We start from the raw sequence: 19,629 nt of genomic DNA, 5'->3' as shown, positions 1-19,629 counted from the left end.
CTTTCTAACCTGATTTTAAGCAAATCGCATCTCATGTCACACCTAACCTTTCAAAAACACCAATGCTGAGTTTCCCTAAATGGCACTCGCGTCAGAATTGCAGATTGTCCGTTTTAGCCGTCCTCGGAAAGCTTTGATAATCAGGACACACGACTGCTCTGATTGTCATTCCCAACACCCCGTTATCATATAATCTAAACAAACAATGAGATCTTATTGGATAATGGCCACCTTACGGCATTTGCTTATGCAGCAGTATTGCACTTTTCCAATCTCTTCGGAAAACATGCCACCCAGTGAATTATGCTCAGCTTTAACAAAGCTCATTCCTCTTTTGTCAACAGCACTGCTGTACCAATTTACACTGTACACCACGACGACAGACAATATCATTTGTCATTCCCGGTAAAGCGCGTAGTTTGGCAACATATGAGTAGCTTGCAGCTAACTGGCCAGACGATTTCAAAGCATATTATTAGTTTCTTGGCTAATTGACTGACCGTTGAATGGCCAACCGTTTGCTCTCTCAAGCAAAGTTAAAACACAAGCTTTATTACCTGAGGGGCTGAAACAGCAAGACGCTCCCAATGGCATCACATATAGATTTAACACGGTTCCATCTTTTACAAGCCGCCGTGCAGTCCCATAAAAGCCTCGTCCAATTAAAGCTCCAGAGCTGTCAAGCCACACTCCTCTTCTACGAGGCTGAGGTTATCCATGTGTGGCATTACATGCAGATGTACTCACTTGCTACTTCAAATATTAAGTCAGTCAGACAGGACGGTTTGTCAAATGTTTTGTCAAAGACACTCAATGCAATACACATTTTCCATCACGGATCATCCATCTCGCACTGCATGTTTGTTTTATCATCACCCATTCTATTAGCAATCTTCAGTACCTGGCTAGGGAATCACTTTTGTTGCCAGCTATTTTGACAATAATAGCTGTATGTTGAGATATTTTCAGAGGACAGTAAATATATACTGCTATATAAGCAGCACATTGACTACTCTAACATATATCCAAGTTTCATTTCTATAGTATATTCCATTGGGAAGATACTAAAATGTTTGCTGAAATGTGAGGGGTGTACTCACTTTTGTGAGATACTGTATTACTATGGCAAAATGCCCATGAAACCATGGTAAGGCCATGGTAAATGTCACAAAACATGGTGTTATCATGGACAATGCTTATGAAACCATGATATTACTGTGGTAAATGTCACAAATACATGGTTTGACCATGGCAAATGTTAATGGAAACACAATATTTCAATGGCAAATGCCTCAAAGACATGGTGTGACCATGGCAAATGTCCAAGAAGCCATGTTAATACCATGGTAAATGCCACAAAACATGATATAACCATGGCAAATGTTAATGATACCACAATATTTCAATGGTAAATGTCTCAAAGACATGGTGTGACCATGGCAAATGTCTATGAAACCATGTTAATACCATGGTAAATGCCACAAAACATGATATAACCATGGCAAATGTTAATGATACCACAATATTTCAATGGTAAATGCCTCAAAGACATGGTGTGACCATGGCAAATGTCCATGAAACCATGTTAATAGCATTGTAAATGTAAAAAAATGCCATATCACCATGGTGAATGTTAATGATACCACAATATTTCAATGGTAAATGCCTCAAAGACATGGTGTGACCATGGCAAATGTCCATGAAACCATGTTAATAGCATTGTAAATGTAAAAAAAATGCCATATCACCATGGTGAATGTTAATGATACCACAATATTTCAATGGTAAATGCCTCAAAGACATGGTGTGACCATGGCAAATGTCCATGAAACCATGTTAATAGCATTGTAAATGTAAAAAAATGCCATATCACCATGGTGAATGTTAATGATACCACAATATTTCAATGGTAAATGCCTCAAAGACATGGTGTGACCATGGCAAATGTCCATGAAACCATGTTAATAGCATTGTAAATGTAAAAAAAAATGCCATATCACCATGGTGAATGTTAATGATACCACAATATTTCAATGGTAAATGCCTCAAAGACATGGTGTGACCATGGCAAATGTCCATGAAACCATGTTAATAGCATTGTAAATGGAAAAAAATGCCATATCACCATGGTGAATGTTAATGATACCCCAATATTTCAATGGTAAATGTCTCAAAGACATGGTGTGACCATGGCAAATGTCCATGAAACCATGTTAATAGCATTGTAAATGTAAAAAAATTCCATATTACCATGGCGAATGTTAATGATACCACAATATTTCAATGGTAAATGTCACAAAGACATGGTGTGACCATGGCAAATGTCCATGAAACCATGTTAATAGCATTGTAAATGTAAAAAATTGCCATATTACCATGGTGAATATTAATGATACCACAATATTTCAATGGTAAATGTCTCAAAGACATGGTCTGACCATGGCAAATGTCCATGAAACCATATTAATAGCATTGTAAATGTAAAAAATGCCATATTACCATGGCGAATGTTAATGATACCACAATATTTCAATGGTAAATGTCTCAAAGACATGGTGTAACCATGGCAAATGTCCATGAAACCATGTTAATAGCATCGTAAATGTAAAAAAATGCCATATTACCATGGCGAATGTTAATTATACCACAATATTTCAATGGTAAATGTCACAAAGACATGGTGTGACCATGGCAAATGTCCATGAAACCATGTTAAAGGAGAACTCCGGCGAACAATGAACCTTTGGTCTAATAAAACATCGGTGCCTAGTCAATCGTTCTCTGAGATTTGTTTTCTTGATAATCGAATGTAAAGAGATTTATCTCTAAAAACTGTTTAGCGTATAATGCTAGTACTGGGGGCATTGACTAAGTAAAAGAAATCGCTAGTTTATACCACTAACAAGGCTCAAAATAGCCCCACACTAACACAGAAACATACTGAGGCTCCATACATGCAAAACGAAGCATTGGGAACTTTGTAAGTGTACAGACCGTTTAATAAGAAGATACTTTATGAAGACAGTTCACTTCGTGTATACAGACAGCAGCCATCTTAAAAAATAGTCTCGATAAGTCGATCCCCGAAAGCGGTTCATACAGTTCAGAAGTTCGCTGAACTTCATACAGCTCAGATCACTCAGCACGTCGTTCGGGGATCGACTTATCGAGACTATTTTTTAAGATGGCTGCTGTCTGCATACGCGAAGTGAACTGTCTTCATAAAGTATCTTCTTATTAAACGGTCTGTACACTTACAAAGTTCTCAATGCTTCGTTTTGCATGTATGGAGCCTCATTATATTACTGTGTGAGTGTGGGGCTATTTTGAGCCTTATTAGTGGTATAAACTAGCGATTTCTTTTACTTAGTCAATGCCCCCAGTACTAGCATTATACGCTAAACAGTTTTTAGAGATAAAACTCTTTACAATCGATTATCATGAAAACAAATCTCAGAGAACGATTGACTATGTACCGATGTTTTATTAGACCAAAGGTTCATTGTTCGCCGGAGTTCTCCTTTAATAGCATTGTAAATGTAAAAAATTGCCATATTACCATGGCAAATGTTAATGATAGCACAATATTTCAATGGTAAATGTCTCAAAGACATGGTGTGACCATGGCAAATGTCCATGAAACCATGTTAATAGCATTGTAAATATAAAAAAATGCCATATTACCATGGCGAATGTTAATGATATCACAATATTTCAATGGTAAATGCCTCAAAGACATGGTGTGACCATGGCAAATGTCCATGAAACCATGTTAATAGCATTGTAAATATAAAAAAATGCCATATTACCATGGCGAATGTTAATGATATCACAATATTTCAATGGTAAATGCCTCAAAGACATGGTGTGACCATGGCAAATGTCCATGAAACCATGTTAATAGCATTCTAAATGTAAAAAAATGCCATATCACCATGGTGAATGTTAATGATACCACAATATTTCAATGGTAAATGTCTCAAATACATGGTGTGACCATGGCAAATGTCCATGAAACCATGTTAATAGCATTGTAAATGTAAAAAAATGCCATATTACCATGGTGAATGTTAATGATACCACAATATTTCAATGGTAAATGTCTCAAAGACATGGTGTAACCATGGCAAATGTCCATGAAACCATGTTAATAGCATTGTAAATATAAAAAAAATGCCATATTACCATGGCGAATGTTAATGATATCACAATATTTCAATGGTAAATGTCTCAAAGACATGGTGTGACCAAGGCAAATGTCCATAAAACCTTAGTAATGCCATGTACGGCTCACACAAACACAGTATTACCATGAACAATTCCAATGAATCATGGTAATCACCTGGTTCATTGTTTTTAGACATGGTACCACGGTAGCCTAGCCTGGATGCCAGCCCGAACCTCGTCCACAATTTTTTTTATTCCTTCATTCCTTGCAAAAATGATCCATCTCCGAGTAAAACAACCACACTTTTATGTTTGGATTGTATCCTCTTTGACTGGGATCAATGTCATATTAACATGCGATACAGCTGCTGGGGTGAATTGGCCTCTCTTACACTGACTTAATTGAAAGAGACTGTCGGATCTCCTGTGGGCGCGAGATGTCCTGAAATATGCGCAGCGTTGGACACGCTCCTGTATGTGTGTGTGAGCTCTGCTCTTCTGATTGCCTTTCATTATTGAACCTATTGGAATCTGTTGCATTATTAATCCTGGGCGAGAAAGCACGGCTGGCGTTAAAAATATTCCAAGGACTACAATAAATAAGATATTCATACTTTTTTTTTTCTCACTCATTCATTCATTCATTCATTTGCATCTCCCTGACAGGCACAGCACCTCTGGTTTATTCAATACATCTGCCTCTGCGCACACACTCGCTCTGATTGGTTGTGACTTGTGTATAAAGCATTGTGGAAGCACAGACCATACTGGAATCTGGTTCGATATTAAGAGCTAATGTTGCCGGAGAAATATTGCGTGCCGGCTTGAATAAACAGAATAAATGTTTTTGAATCAGGCTTTAAAATTGACTGAACAACTGATCTATTGTGATGCAACAAAAGCCTTCTTCCATCTTTCCATCATGAAGTGTTTTTTAGGGACTTGTGCTGCAATCTGAAGACATCTGGCGAGAGTGCAATTGAACGGCAGAACAGCTGTCACATCATCTGAGGCCGCTTTCAGATTTCCCATCTTTTAGTTAATGCACAAGCGTGGAATATTATTAGAGCGAAATATCCTCTGTGTTAGAAATAACATTAACTTGAAGTCACAAAGTATTAGCAGAACATCTTATTGTGCTCAGATGGAGGTACAGATAAAAGATTTGCGATACTAGATTATAAAATAGACCACATCTGCTAAATATTATTATGATACTTTGTGTAGTGTATAAACAATATCATGACTGACATAACCTGGCTACATTTGAAATCTTAAAGGAGTAGTTCACTTTTGAAAAAAACTTTTGCTGATATTTTACTCACCCCCATGTCATCCAAGATGTCTATGTCTTTCTTTCCTCGGTCGAAAAGAAATTAAGGTTTTTGATGAAAACATTCCAGGATTTTTCTCCATACAATGAACTTCAATGGGAACCAGACGGTCCAAGGTCCAAAAGACAGTTAATAACAGTTTCAGATGCAGCTTCAAATGTCTTTAAACGACACCAGACGATGAATAAGGGTCTTATCATGCGAAACGATCGGTTATTTCAAAACTTATTCCATAAATGTAACTTTTCTAAGGACAAATTCTAGCCTTGCTCTATTCTGTGAGGCACGTTTGTAACGTCACGTAATACGTAATTACGTTCAAAAGGTCACGTAGCCGGAAGTACAGAGTCAAAATCATCCGACATCGTTGTTTTACCTTTTAATTCCTTTTTTTGTTAACGGCGTTTAAGTTAGTTTGCACGTTCAACCTATGCGTTCAACTTGTAAACACTGACTCTGTTGTACTGTTGTACTTCCGGCTACGTCGCCCGTGATCTTTTGAACGTAATTACGTATTACGTGACGTTACAAACGCGCCTCACAGAATACAGCAAGGCTAGCATTTGTCCTTAGAAAATTTACATTTTTGGAACAAGTTTTGAAATAACCGATCGTTTCGCATGATAAGACCCTTATTCATCGTCTGGTGTCGTTTAAAGACATTTGAAGCTGCATCTGAAACTGTTATTAACTGTCTTTTCGACCTTGGACCGTCTGGTTCCCATTGAAGTCCATTATATGGAGAAAAATCCTGGAATGTTTATATCAAAAACCTTAATTTCTTTTCGACTGAGGAAAGAATGACATGGACATCTTGGATGACATGGGGGTGAGTAAATTATCAGCAAAAGTTTTTTCAAAAGTGAACTAATCCTTTAAGGGGGACTGAACTGATTCATTCAAGGTTGTTTAAGTTAGATTCGGATTCAATGTGGATTCTGTTTATATTGCAGTTCTAATGGGAGCAGGCCCAATAAAGTATCGCTGTGTTAAGTATTATAAAAAACATTTTAATAAGTAATGTTATTTTACTTATTAGATTTCTTATCAAGGATATTATTGTTAGTAATATTTGCATTAATAGTAGTAGTAATTATAATAACATAGTTTGATTTATTCCATTTTATTATTATTCATTTACTTTGATCAATTAAATGAATTTCACTCATTAAAAATTTAACATATTTAAAATAAGTATACTTTGACAAATGCACATTTGCACAATGTTTTGTACATTAACACTCTTTAATATTAAGCATGATTGATTGATTGATTTGATTGATTGATTGATAATAAAATGTTACTTTATTATTATTTCAATAAATAAATCAATTATATGAATTTCATACATCTTCAAAATGTGAAATCAATTAATTACATTGTACATGAACACTTTATTATTAAGCACAATGATATTAATAATAGCGATAACAGTAATAACAACTAATAATACATTTTTCATTGTTATTAAGCTTTTTATTGTTATTGCTATTATTATTCAATTATTTTGATGAATAAATTCTATTAATTACATACATTTTCACTTTTTTAAAATGTGGGATAAAGTCCTTACATTATCAAATGTTTAATTCCTTTTTAAAAAAGGTTATTTGACAAATTCACATTTTCAAAATGTACATTAACGCTTAATATGATTAATAATGATCTGTTATAATTTGAATGAATTTGATACATTTTCATATTTTAAAATGTTGTACATTAACATGATTTATTATTAAGCATGTTATTAATAACGATAGCCTATAGTTTAGTAAAGGTACTGACAGGACAATGATAAAGTGATAGTATCAGTAGATTATACTATATATTCCATGATATTTACTCGGTACCGCAAGGCATTTACAATGAAGAGGTTTTGAAATGACATTAGTGCAACGTGGCTTCAGTATCCGGAGTAACCTAGAAACCCGTGCGTCGTCATCCGGAGGTAACGTGGTGACGTCCCGCGGTGCATGCAGCGTTTAGGAGAGCAACAGAGGGGTTAAGAGCGCTCGCTGAAAACAATGGCGCAGCCGCTCTATTAACAGATGTAAAGCACTTAAGCGCGATGGTGCGTACAAGCTAAGCCAGATGGCGCCCTCTATTAGAGGATGTATCGCTACCGTGATGCATGGTGATGTTTTCCCCGGTTTTGTTGCTTTTTTATAAGAGTAATGTTTAGCAGGTGCAAGCTCTTGAGCTACAAAGTGCTCCAAGTCGACGGCATGACAGTCTAATTGTCAGCGGCGGGATTAAATGGCTTGAAACCGTGCAGCCAGGCTGGTCGTGTTATTCGTATCTGCCCTGAAGTTTGTACCCTGACACGGGCTTGATGGGTTTCGCAAACCTCCACTCCTGCTTTCTTTTTTTTTTCTTTCTCGCTTTAAATGGAGATGTGTCACGGGCAGATGAGAGGCTACACTTTGGTTAAGCATATGTCGGATGTTTCTGTTGTGTTTAAAGCCGCGGACGAAGTTAATGAGGTGTCAGATGCAGTATTTGCGAGCCATCCGAGAGGCGCGGAACATGATGGGGACGGTTGAGTTCACCTTGTGTGCCTTCAGGGTCATAAAACCCATTGACTTTGTTCTCTGTCTCACGGGGGCCGCGAAATCGAGATTGTGCTCGTACCAAAGCCTGAAAGCGCTTCAGACGGAGCAGCTGCACAAGTTGTGTCGCATCCTGGTGCCTTTTAAAGATGGTTGTAAAATAAATGAATATTTTATTTGGTGAAGTACCTTAAATTAATGTTTAGAGGCCTACTGTTGCATTGGCGTCTATTTAAGACTTAAGATTCTTAAAAGTGCCATTAGACTACATTGAAGATCATTTGGAGACATTTATCTGTCATTTGCTAAATGAGCTGTTATAAGACCTTAAAAAATGGTGAAAGACTAAATCCCAGTTGCATTTCTGCAGCATTTGGATGAAATAGTCTCGAATGTAAACTGATATATATTTCTTTTGGTATTGCCATTTTTCTGTCTCCAAATGTGAGGAAAAACTTAATGCAAAACCGTTCCGAGTGGTGTCAGTTTTTCCCCGTTGAACACAAAATGAGACGTTTAGCAGAATGTTCATGCTGCTCTTTGGGAGTGAATGGGGAACGAAAGGAACATAGAAGCACTTTGGTTTTTAGTTAAAAATGTCATAAACGAGACTATTGTGGTCAAGTTTATAGGTGTAGCCTATTTTGTGAAACTGCCATATATGTAAACTAGCATAAATATTCGGTAACACTTTATTTTGGTTTCATTTTGAACACTCTGTTGAGTGTAAGTAACTTTGCAACTACATGTCAACTTATTCTACCAGTCTACTAGTACTTAACTAACACTTTACTTTACTAATGAGTTAGTAGATATGTAGCTGCAACTATTATTTTAGTCAACAGAATGTGTTAAAGGAGTAGTTCACTTTTAAAAAAACTTTCTGATAATTTACTCACCCCCATGTCATCCAAGATGTCCACGTCTTTCTTTCTTCAGTCGAAAATAAATGAAGGTTTTTGATGAAAACATTCCAGGATTTTCTCCATATAATGGACTTCATTGGGAACCAAACGGTTCAAGGATCAAATGAGAGTTTCAGTGCAGCTTCAAAGGGCTTTAAACGACACCAGACGATGAATAAGGGTCTTATCTAGAACCCTTCGAGTCATGACTCGAAAAAAGATTTGAAAAAAGGTTCGAACAGAAGAGTCACGAACGCTCATCACAGAACAGAGCAAGGCGAGCATTTGTGCTTATAAAACTTAAACTTTTTTTATTTTTTAAATGACGGATCGTTTCGCTAGATAAGACCCTTATTCATTGTCTGGTGTCGTTTAAAGCCCTTTGAAGCTGCACTGAAACTGTCTTTTGGACCTTGAACCATTTGGTTCCCATTGAAGTCCATTATATGGAGAAAATCCTGGAATGTTTTCATCAAAAACCTTCATTTCTTTTCGACTGAAGAAAGAAAGACATGGACATCTTGGATGACATCGGGGTGAGTAAATTATCAGCAAAAGTTTTTTCATCAAAATAAAGTGAAACCAAATAGGAGATCCCCCCCTTCTATGTGAAGCGCTTTGAGTGTCCAGAAAAGCGCTATATAAATGTAACGAATTATTATTATTATTATTATTATAAATATTCTCACTGTGTTGCATTACACCAGAGCAAACCTCTACAGGAGTAAATAAACATAAGCCAGCCTCTGTGTGTAAAAAAAAAAAAATGTGGATGTAATGGGAGTTAGTTATTGTGATTGGTTTGGCTGCAGTGCTTACCGATACGGTTCCAGCGTTCCTTGTTGATTTCAGTGTATAATTTGCATAATAAATCCTTTTGGTGCATATGGTAAGCTGTTCCTCATTGTAGTCACCATCGGGTGAAAATCAGCATGATGCACCGAGGGCAGATTGCAGTAATGTAAATCCAATTACACTTCCCTAACACAAAATAACAGTATTTGCCGAATACTCTACATCTCGTGGTGCTCAACATACTAATGGGTGTGACAGATAAAAGATTTGTTTAATAACAGAAGGATTCATTCTGGACTTTTGGAATTGGATGCCAAAACAGACTCCATCTGGAACAAATTTCTAGCACACAGAACCACAAAGAGAAGGATGATACAGTGCGTATTTGGTCCCACACTAAGATTGCCTATTGATTCTCTTGATTTGTGAATTACGTGTAAAAATGTTTACATTATAGAATATAAACTGATTTACCTGATTTTCTCAACACAGTTTTAAAAACATTATGAACATTAGCTCTGTTCCAAACCCTAGTCACATATTGTGTTTTTTTTTTATGACACACAGTCCCAATATGCCTTTAATGGTGGATATAGTGAGAGAAATACTAGTTTAATACAGTTTATTCAACTAGTGTATGTTACTCATCATTTTTGCATGTTTTTATAGGCCAATGAGTAAATTCCAGAAAGGTTTCCCACTTTATGTCTGACAGATTTAAAACCACAGAATATTTGTGTGAATAATAGCCTACAAACAAGACATGACATAGGCCTACAGCAGGTTAAATATATTGGAATATAGTGTTTAGGAGAACGTTATGGGAACGTTCCCTAACCTAAAGGAAACAATCTATAAATGGTACACATTAAATGTATATTTAATTCAATACCAAAAAGTATAACTGTTAAAAATTTTACATTTTTGGTTCAATTTTTATTGCTTTTTTCACTTCAGCAATAATCTGCCATGTGTTGTCTTTAAAAAGAGACCTAACTGAAGTCTGTGCTCCAAAGCATTCAAAATGCATTAAAGTTTATGTTCAAAAAGTGAATAAATGGATTCTACATGTAATTGTGTACCATAAAATCCCCTTAAAAATAAAAATATTATCGAACTAAAATATAATACATTCATTTCATTGAAATAAAAAAAATAATAATCTGTTGTTTTTGACCATAGCACCAGAGGGTTCAATTGTTTTGGTTTGATTAGCCACTTGCTAACATCGAATTATTTGTCTGTACAGCAGGTTAAAATATATCAGAACATAGAGGTTAGGAAAACATTATGGGAAAACAAAAGGAAATCATCCATAGAACTTAAATGTACATTTTATTCAGTGCCAAAAAGTAATAGTAAAAATAGCTCAATCTAGTTGTCTTTGTTAGCTTAGCAACATGCTAACATCTAACTTTACTGAACTCAATCGCTTTATTTGTGTGGAAAAATGCAAAGATTTTTCTTCATAACTTTAAGTAACTTGAGAATCATGTTTTTAATCATGTTTTCATCTGTATCATGCACAAAAATGTAGAAATAAATGCAGCAAACATGTCTGTATAGCACATGTTTACATAGAGAACAATTGAAAAGCAGTGCAGTGGAATTCAACAACACTCTCTGTATGAGATCATCCATTTTTTTCAGAGCTAACTCTATTCGTATCACTCATCATTTGTCTTGTCTTGCTAGCTTTTTTTGATGCCTATTGAAGTCTTGTTCTTCAACCAGAACATGATCTGAGTTTCGGTGACTAGCTCAGTCTGTTTCCTAACCCTTCCTGCGGGCTAGATCCTCCCGTCAGCGTTCAGCTTTTCGAAAGTGTCACATCACAATGATAGATTCCCAACATTATAACAGCACGCAGCTGCCGCTCGGCCCGCACGTGTGGTCTGTTGGGCTGAAGCTGCCTGTCGGACATCCCCTAGCGCACCCGATCTCCTGGGCTTTGGGAAGAATGGGGCAGAGGCGTCATCTAATTTATCAATGTGCTGTGTGGGAAGCAAACAATCGCGAAAAGCTTAGGAACAGGAAATGGCACAAACGAGAGTGAACAGCTCTCCTCGGCCCACTGGAATTCCCCCAGGTTACAGCGGTGGGAGGCTTGAGTGCAGTTTTGGGTACCTCTCTGTTCAATAAGAGCTTGGTTCACACTCTGTCATACTGTAAGTGAACGGCACTACGGCCTGTTCGAATCCATCAGCTCGGTCATATTTCTGTAAAGACTTTCCTATAGGCTCTTTCGCCACTTTGTAATTGAGGCATGCTGGGGGTTTCCATGACGACCATCCTCCAGCATTGTCCGCGGATCCAGATTGAAATGGTATCCTATGGGAACTGTTTTGTAACGATGCGCACAGCCACAGCTTGGGATCAAACACTGACCCTGTGCTAGCAAGGGTCTATTAAAGGATTCTTTCGCTGATAGGTCACAAAATATTTTTGTGTGTGAGAATGATTGACAGCTCAGCACTTCATCTATATTCATCTATATATAAAGTTTGATATATTAATCAAACTTCAATGCCATTTCCATTAGTTTTCATGGACATTAATTCAGCATAATATAGTCTAATGATGATTGTTAATGACTTTTTAATGAGTTATTTTAAAACTTTATAATTACTTTGTATAAGTAATACTGTATCTGTATCTTATCTATAATATACATATAATTAAATATACACATTATAAATAGATTCTAAATAAATAATATTATTATAAATACACGATAATTGAACAATTAATTTATGTAATATAATATAAAAGAATATACTTTTACTTTCAATTAACCTTGAACCTTACTCCTATATTGTTAATAAAATTCACTGTGTGTGTGTGTGTGTGTGTGTGTGTGTGTACAGACAGACAGACAGACAGATAGATACATAAACAGACAGACAGATAAACAGATAGATAGATAGATAGATAGATAGATAGATAGATAGATAGATAGATAGATAGATAGATAGATAGATAGATAGATAGATAGATAGATAGATAGATAGATAGATAGATAGATAGATAGATAGATAGATAGATAGACAGACAGACAGATAAACAGACAGACAGATAGACAAACAGACATAAATAGACAGAGACAGATAGACAGATAGATAGAGAGACAGACAGATAGATAGATAGATAGACAGACAGACAGACAGATGATAGATAGATAGATAGATAGATAGATAGATAGATAGATAGATAGATAGATAGATAGATAGATAGATAGATAGATAGATAGATAGATAGATAGATAGATAGATAGATAGATAGACAGACAGATAAACAGACAGACAGATAGATAGAGATAGACAGATAGATAGATAGACAGATGGACCGATAGACAGACAGATCGACAGACAGACATATAGATAGATAGATCGACAGACAGACAGACAGATAGATAGATAAACAGACAGACAGACAGACAGACAGATAGATAGATAGATAGATAGATAAACAGACAGACAGATAAACAGACAGGCAGATAGACAAACAGACAGATAAATAGACGGATAGATAGATAGAGACAGACAGACAGACAGATAGATAGACAGATAAACAGACAGGCAGATAGACAAACAGACAGATAAATAGACGGATAGATAGATAGAGACAGATAGACAGATAGATAGATAGATAGATAGATAGATAGATAGATAGATAGATAGATAGATAGATAGATAGATAGATAGATAGATAGATAGATAGATAGATAGACAGACAGACGGACGGACGGACGGACAGACAGACAGAGATATAGATAGATAGATAGATAGATAGATAGATAGATAGATAGATAGATAGATAGATAGATAGATAGATAGATAGACAGACAGATAGATAGATAGATAGACATACAGACAGACAGACAGACAGACAGACAGACAGACAGACAGATAGATAGATAGATAGATAGATAGATAGATAGATAGATAGATAGATAGATAGATAGATAGATAGATAGATAGATAGATAGACAGACAAATAGATATAGATAGACAGACAGACAGATAAAGTGTGTGTCTGTGTGTGTTACGAGTGAATTTTGGGATTGTTTATCAGTAAAATAGCATTAGCCTCAAAGCTAAATGGCTAAAAGAGAATGCTGTAGTACATGACCTCATCCCACATCGACAGCATGTTAAAATGTGTATATACCTTTATGTTTTAATGTGAAATTGCAGATGTTTTGTACACTTTCTTTGGTAGCTGTACTGACCTAAAATGTGCTGTCTATGTTTGTTTCCCTGGCTCCAGGCCTCAGCTCACCACCTGCCAACATCACCACATCAGCCGTCCCCAGCATCGTCACTCCTATCGTCAACGGCTTCACCAGCATCCCTCACCAGCCCAATGGACACCCAGCGGTCGAGGCCATGTACACCAACGGACTGCCCTCTTACTCCACCCAAAGCCCCACAGCTGCGGACACCCTACAGCAGGCCTTCACCGGGGTGCAGCAATATACAGGTGAACTTTTGGCTATCAGTGGTGAGCGGTGACTTTTTAACCAGGTATCCTGCATGGTGAGTCATAAAAAAAGAAGCACCCAATTCAGATATGTTGGATGGGTTTATAATAAATTAAATGTTCGCGTTCGCTCTAGACAAGAGTGCTCGCTTCTAAGTTGCTTACTCTCATGACACATAGCAGCATAGCTAAAAGTAGTCTTAATGTTTTATTGAAAGTAGCCTACATTAACCTGTTGAGATGTGCCATCACAAGCACCCGTAAGAGCTGTGATTGTGATGTTTGAGTTGAGGGAGGAACGGCGTGCGAAAGCGGTGTTTGCTAAATATGTTGTTGTAATTCCACTAGGTGTCACTAGTATCGCACCTTTAAACGGCACGCTGCATCGGCAGAAACACTCCTATCTAGTATTTTTTTTACCAATAATATATTAAATATTAGTAGCCTATAAGTAATATATAGGCTAATTATTATTACAAGTAGAATGAATCAAAATATAAGTAGATACGAATTGACGACTTTAACAAATGCAAAGACTATCAATTAACAACCTTGGATGGTTACAGTAGGTCTGTCTTTTTGAATGAATGAGCGCTTTGAACGAATTTCTTGAATAAATAATTAAATTAAAATACATTTTTAACAGTCATTTGTCGACACCTACTGGTGTAACAATATAATATGTTACATGTTAAATGTCTAGTTACTTTCAAAAGGATTTAGGCCGGCTACTGTATATTTTGATCGCTACGGTATACATCAGTGTTTATATACTATTATCCAAGTATATTATTCGATATTTTATCCAATGATTCGAATGTTTGTTAGATGGAAATAATGTTAAATTGACTTTCTGTTTAATTTTTATTTGGTATAGACCTAAACAAGACACATTTTAACACTGCATATAGAAATAGCTGATGTCACAACTCTAGAAAGTTGATCGAGCCGGCGCGCAATAAAAACGTATAATGTTATGTGTATTTTTAATAATACACGTGGCACATCATACACAACATGATTATTTTACAGTTTCGTTTTATTTCCAGACCATTAGTATATACAATAGCAGCTTATATGGACTGAACGACCCTGATATATCTATATATATATATATATATATATATATACACACACACACGAATGCTAAGGGTGATTTGTTATTTTTTTGTGCTGCTTACTTTAAATGGATGGTTGTTTTTGACCAGCCATGCGTTAGTTTGATTCCCCCTCTCTCTCCCTCTCCTTCTCTCTCTCTCTCTCTCTCTCTCTCTCTCTCTCTCTCTCTCTCTCTCTCTCTCTCGTAGCCTTGTTCAATGCTGTATCACATAAATACAGGCTGTGTGCTCACAAATTTCTCTTTGTACGTACAGCCATCTACCCAGCGACCACACTGACCCCTATTGGCCAAAGCTTGCCACAGCCACCACAAGTCATTCAACAGCAGCAGCAGAGAGAAGGTGAGGGTGAGAGATTTTTCATTTGTTTTTTTTGTTTGTTTTTTTTGTTTGCATCAATATGACATCCATGATGACGAGTGAATAGTCATTTTGCTAAAATCTTTCAAACTGAATGAACTGTAAATGAACAATATAGACCTTAGTTAGGTTAGACGCCATATTGAATTTAACCCGGATGAAAACGAGGTTACGAGAGATATACCTATAGGCTGCGTCCAAAATCGCAAGAACTCTTGAGCAGTACTTATTTTAAATATGTAATAAGTTTGTGACTGCCAAAAAGTATGTTCTAATCCGTATGAAACATCCGCCATGTTGTCATTATCACGTGACCTACCGGCGTCAGTTGCGTTCATAAATCCTCCCCCGTGGCCTCATGGAATAGTAAAGTATCCATCATGTGCACACTAGTAGGTCATCCGGGTACTTCTGTTTTATGAATTGGGACATACTTCTTTTGTCACAGTTTTTCGCCTACTACATAGTAGGGTTTGCGATTTCGGATGCAGCCACATTATTTACAATGAATAAAGGTCCTAGATAACATACATTTCATGATTCACAACCGTCCAAACTATTTCATGGAGTTTTTGTCTACTAAATTTTTTTTTTTCAGAACGGCGTTTCGTCGGCTGGACAATCGGTATGTTGTTAAGCGCACTTCAATCCCTTTGAACACAGTCTCGCTTTCTTTCCTGACAAACATTAAATATGGCGCCACCCTGACTAAGGTCTATGATTTACATATAAGTGCTTAAATAAAAACAAACAAAAAAACTCACATGTCTTGAATGGAAACTTCACTGTGACTAACAACCTGTTTGTGTCGCAGGACCAGAGGGCTGCAACCTCTTCATCTACCATCTACCGCAGGAATTTGGTGACAACGAGCTCATGCAGATGTTCCTTCCGTTTGGGACAGTCATCTCCTCCAAGGTCTTCATGGATAGAGCCACCAACCAGAGCAAATGTTTTGGTGAGGCGAATCAGCATGCTTTTCTTTCCACGTTGCATTTATATATTATATATACGTGTATGAAATTATGGATTTTTATTATAAACATGCATTTTAGTTTCCCTCACTCCATAACAAATCCTTTAAGGTGGCTTTGGCTTTTGGCTTGCTTAGTTGGGGACACTTAATATTCAGCAATATTATTGATCTGCCTGCATTGACACCATTGTATGAGAAGAACTGAACTGAGCTGGATGATGACATCACTGTTTTCTCCAGAGCGGCTATATTTAAAAATGAACAAAATGAAACTTTTTAACAAAAAACAAATTAACCATCACTGATTTTACTTAAGCTGGACTATGATTAGGGTTGGGTATCGAGAATCGAGTATCGATTGGAACCGGGACTAACTTTTCGTTTTCCCCGGAATCGTTCAAAAGTTAAAATTTCGATTCCTAGTTTCGATATTCACAGTCCGCCGAGCGGAAGAAGAAACCGCTGAACAACACCAACGAAGAAGCGTCTACCGGAAGTGTTGGCATAACCACGCAAGTCGAACATTAGTAGCTTACGTCGGCGGTCCAAAGTGTGGCTTCACTTTTCTAAAAATAACGAAATCTCGGCAAAATGCAAAAATGTGACAAAAGGAGTATTTGTGACAGAAGGAGTATTTCCTTCAGAAAGACTTGGTTAGCAAGGTTAGCTAAACTTTTTTGACCCTGCCTCTTAAAAGAATCGGAATTGAGAATCGTTAGGAACCGGAATCGAAACAAGGAATCGGAATCAGAATCGTTCAAATTCAAACAATACCCAACCCTAACTATGATGCTATTTTCTTCTAGAAACAAACTTTGTTGCATTATTTTCCTGTATTAAGCTGCCATGAAACAACATGAATTGTAAAAATCGCTATATATAAATATAGGTGACTTGACTTTAAATGTAACTATATTCAGAATGGAACATGAATGAAAATATATGTATAAAACAAACTATAGTGGCATTCATTTTAAACTACATTTATTATAAACGCCAAGCCCTGACGTGATATAAAGCAAAACTGAGACTATCAAATGTGCTATACAAGTAAACCTAGGCTTATGATCTTCTCTCAAATGTGTGCACCAGATATCAGTAAAAAGTTGCAGAAATGTAAAAGTTTCCTCCAAGTTAATTGAATTAAGTAGCCTAACGCTTCCGCGTGCGTCCTAGTTCAACCAATAATCAGTCTCTGTCCCTTTCACAACCCATTCTGTATTCTATGTCAAGCCACAAAGCCTGAGCCAGAAAAAAAAAGTCCTAAGTGAAGCAAAAAGGCCCATTATGGATCAACATCTGTTCCCGCTCCAGGGGGAGACATTTCCCAAGCCACAATTAATAGCAGCTCCCGTCTCCTGGGGGAGGTTAATAAGATATAAATTTGTGAAGTAGGACCTATTTGCCGTATTGACTTATACACTATGCATTTACTGCATAATGTCAGGTCTGGGTAACAGGCGCTCGGAAGAGTAATTAATCTGCGGTGGGGGCCGCGGCCCGAGATGGACCGAAGGGACTTGGCTGAGAGCACTGACATACATAGATTCCCCATTAAGCAGCCTTGTGGCTTTATCCCCCGCTTCACCTCCATGTGGATCCTCTCGTCTTATAGATACAAGCCTCGAAATGGGGGCATTTGCGGACTCGGTTAAGAGCCTAGGCCACTCTGCTCTCAGGTGGCTGATGGCCAATGGACGCACCCGTTTTTGTTTTTTTTCTCGGTTCACGAACGGTTCCTGATGGTGCATCCACGCTTTAATGCTGCTTTTTTAAAGTCGATGGTTTCAAATGGGAAGCTGTGGTTGTCATGAACGAATGTGTTTTGTGTGCTGTGGGTGGCCCCGTTTCAGAGTCCTATGGGGCGATTTGTCCCTGTTCTATACCACCAGTGGCTTACATATGCTCAAAAGTAGCCCACGCAGATGTATATATGGTGATTTCAGAGTTAAAGATGAAATTATTTTGGATGATTTGAATGTTTTACTATTTCTTTAGTTTTAGTATCCGAACGACTTGGTTCACGTCTGTTCTGGTTGCAGGCTTCGTGAGCTTCGACAACCCAGCAAGTGCACAAGCTGCTATCCAGGCCATGAACGGCTTTCAGATCGGCATGAAGAGGTTGAAAGTGCAGTTAAAACGGCCGAAGGATGCGAGCCGCCCGTACTGACAGGGCCCGTCCCACACACGGGGCTCTCAGCAACAGCACAGGTACCCCTCTTAACTGGAAGACACACGATATTTGACCTGTAAATATCAACTTGAGACTTGTTTCAATGATTTATTAAACATTCAGTATATTAAATTTGTATAAGGATTATTCCAATTACATATATGTAATAGTAATACTGTATAACATTACTTTTCATTACATATACATATATATATATATATATATATATATATATATATTAGGGATGTCAAACGATTAATCACGATTAATCACATCCAAAATAAAAGTTTGTGTTTACATAATATATGTGAATGCATTGTGTATAATTATTTTATATATACAAATATATATATAAATACACACAAGCATGTATAGTTAAGAACAGCATATTATTTATGTATAAAAAATATTTATATTGATATGTAATTTAAATTATATATAAATCTATATACAGTACATGAAAATATTTCTTAAATATATACAAGCATGTGTGTGTATTTATATACATTATACACAGTGCACCCGCATATATTATGTAAACACAAACTTTTATTTTGGATGTGATTGATCGTTTGACAGCCCTAATATAAATAAATATTACTATTTTATTAATTCAAAATTTAATATTCATGATATTACTGTGTGTATTTGTTTGTTTGTTATTAGTAGTAGTATTACTATTATTAAATGTTTTTATATTTATATAACATCTAATAATTAAATAATCTATATATTATATTTTAATAAAATGGAATGCATATGTAATATAT

The 19,629-nt window shown here is 36.6% G+C and overlaps 1 protein-coding gene across 13 annotated transcripts in view; it reads left to right on the top strand.

Annotated features, from left to right (window-relative positions):
* The window catches only part of celf5a (cugbp, Elav-like family member 5a), a 234,842-nt gene that overhangs the window by 209,801 nt on the left and 5,412 nt on the right, over nucleotides 1-19,629 (top strand). For 7 of the 13 annotated variants that reach the window (XM_089135310.1, XM_089135339.1, XM_089135333.1 and 4 more), the window contains exons 8-12: nucleotides 14,020-14,232; nucleotides 15,606-15,692; nucleotides 16,309-16,335; nucleotides 16,525-16,668; nucleotides 18,729-18,897. In XM_089135310.1, the coding sequence (XP_088991436.1) occupies nucleotides 14,020-14,232; nucleotides 15,606-15,692; nucleotides 16,309-16,335; nucleotides 16,525-16,668; nucleotides 18,729-18,856 (599 nt within the window). In that variant the 3' untranslated portion in view covers nucleotides 18,857-18,897. Of the gene's footprint in view, nucleotides 1-14,019; nucleotides 14,233-15,605; nucleotides 15,699-16,308; nucleotides 16,336-16,524; nucleotides 16,669-18,728; nucleotides 18,898-19,629 lie in introns of all 13 variants that reach the window. The other 6 variants (XM_039694870.2, XM_089135299.1, XM_089135344.1 and 3 more) reach the window with 2 other exon arrangements.

The sequence above is a fragment of the Pimephales promelas genome, chromosome 2, assembly GCF_988280905.1.
Source record: "Pimephales promelas chromosome 2, fPimPro1.hap1.1, whole genome shotgun sequence".
NCBI lineage: Eukaryota > Metazoa > Chordata > Actinopteri > Cypriniformes > Leuciscidae > Pimephales > Pimephales promelas.
Note: the sequence above shows the minus strand (reverse complement) of the source record. Positions and strands in the feature narration are given on the sequence as shown.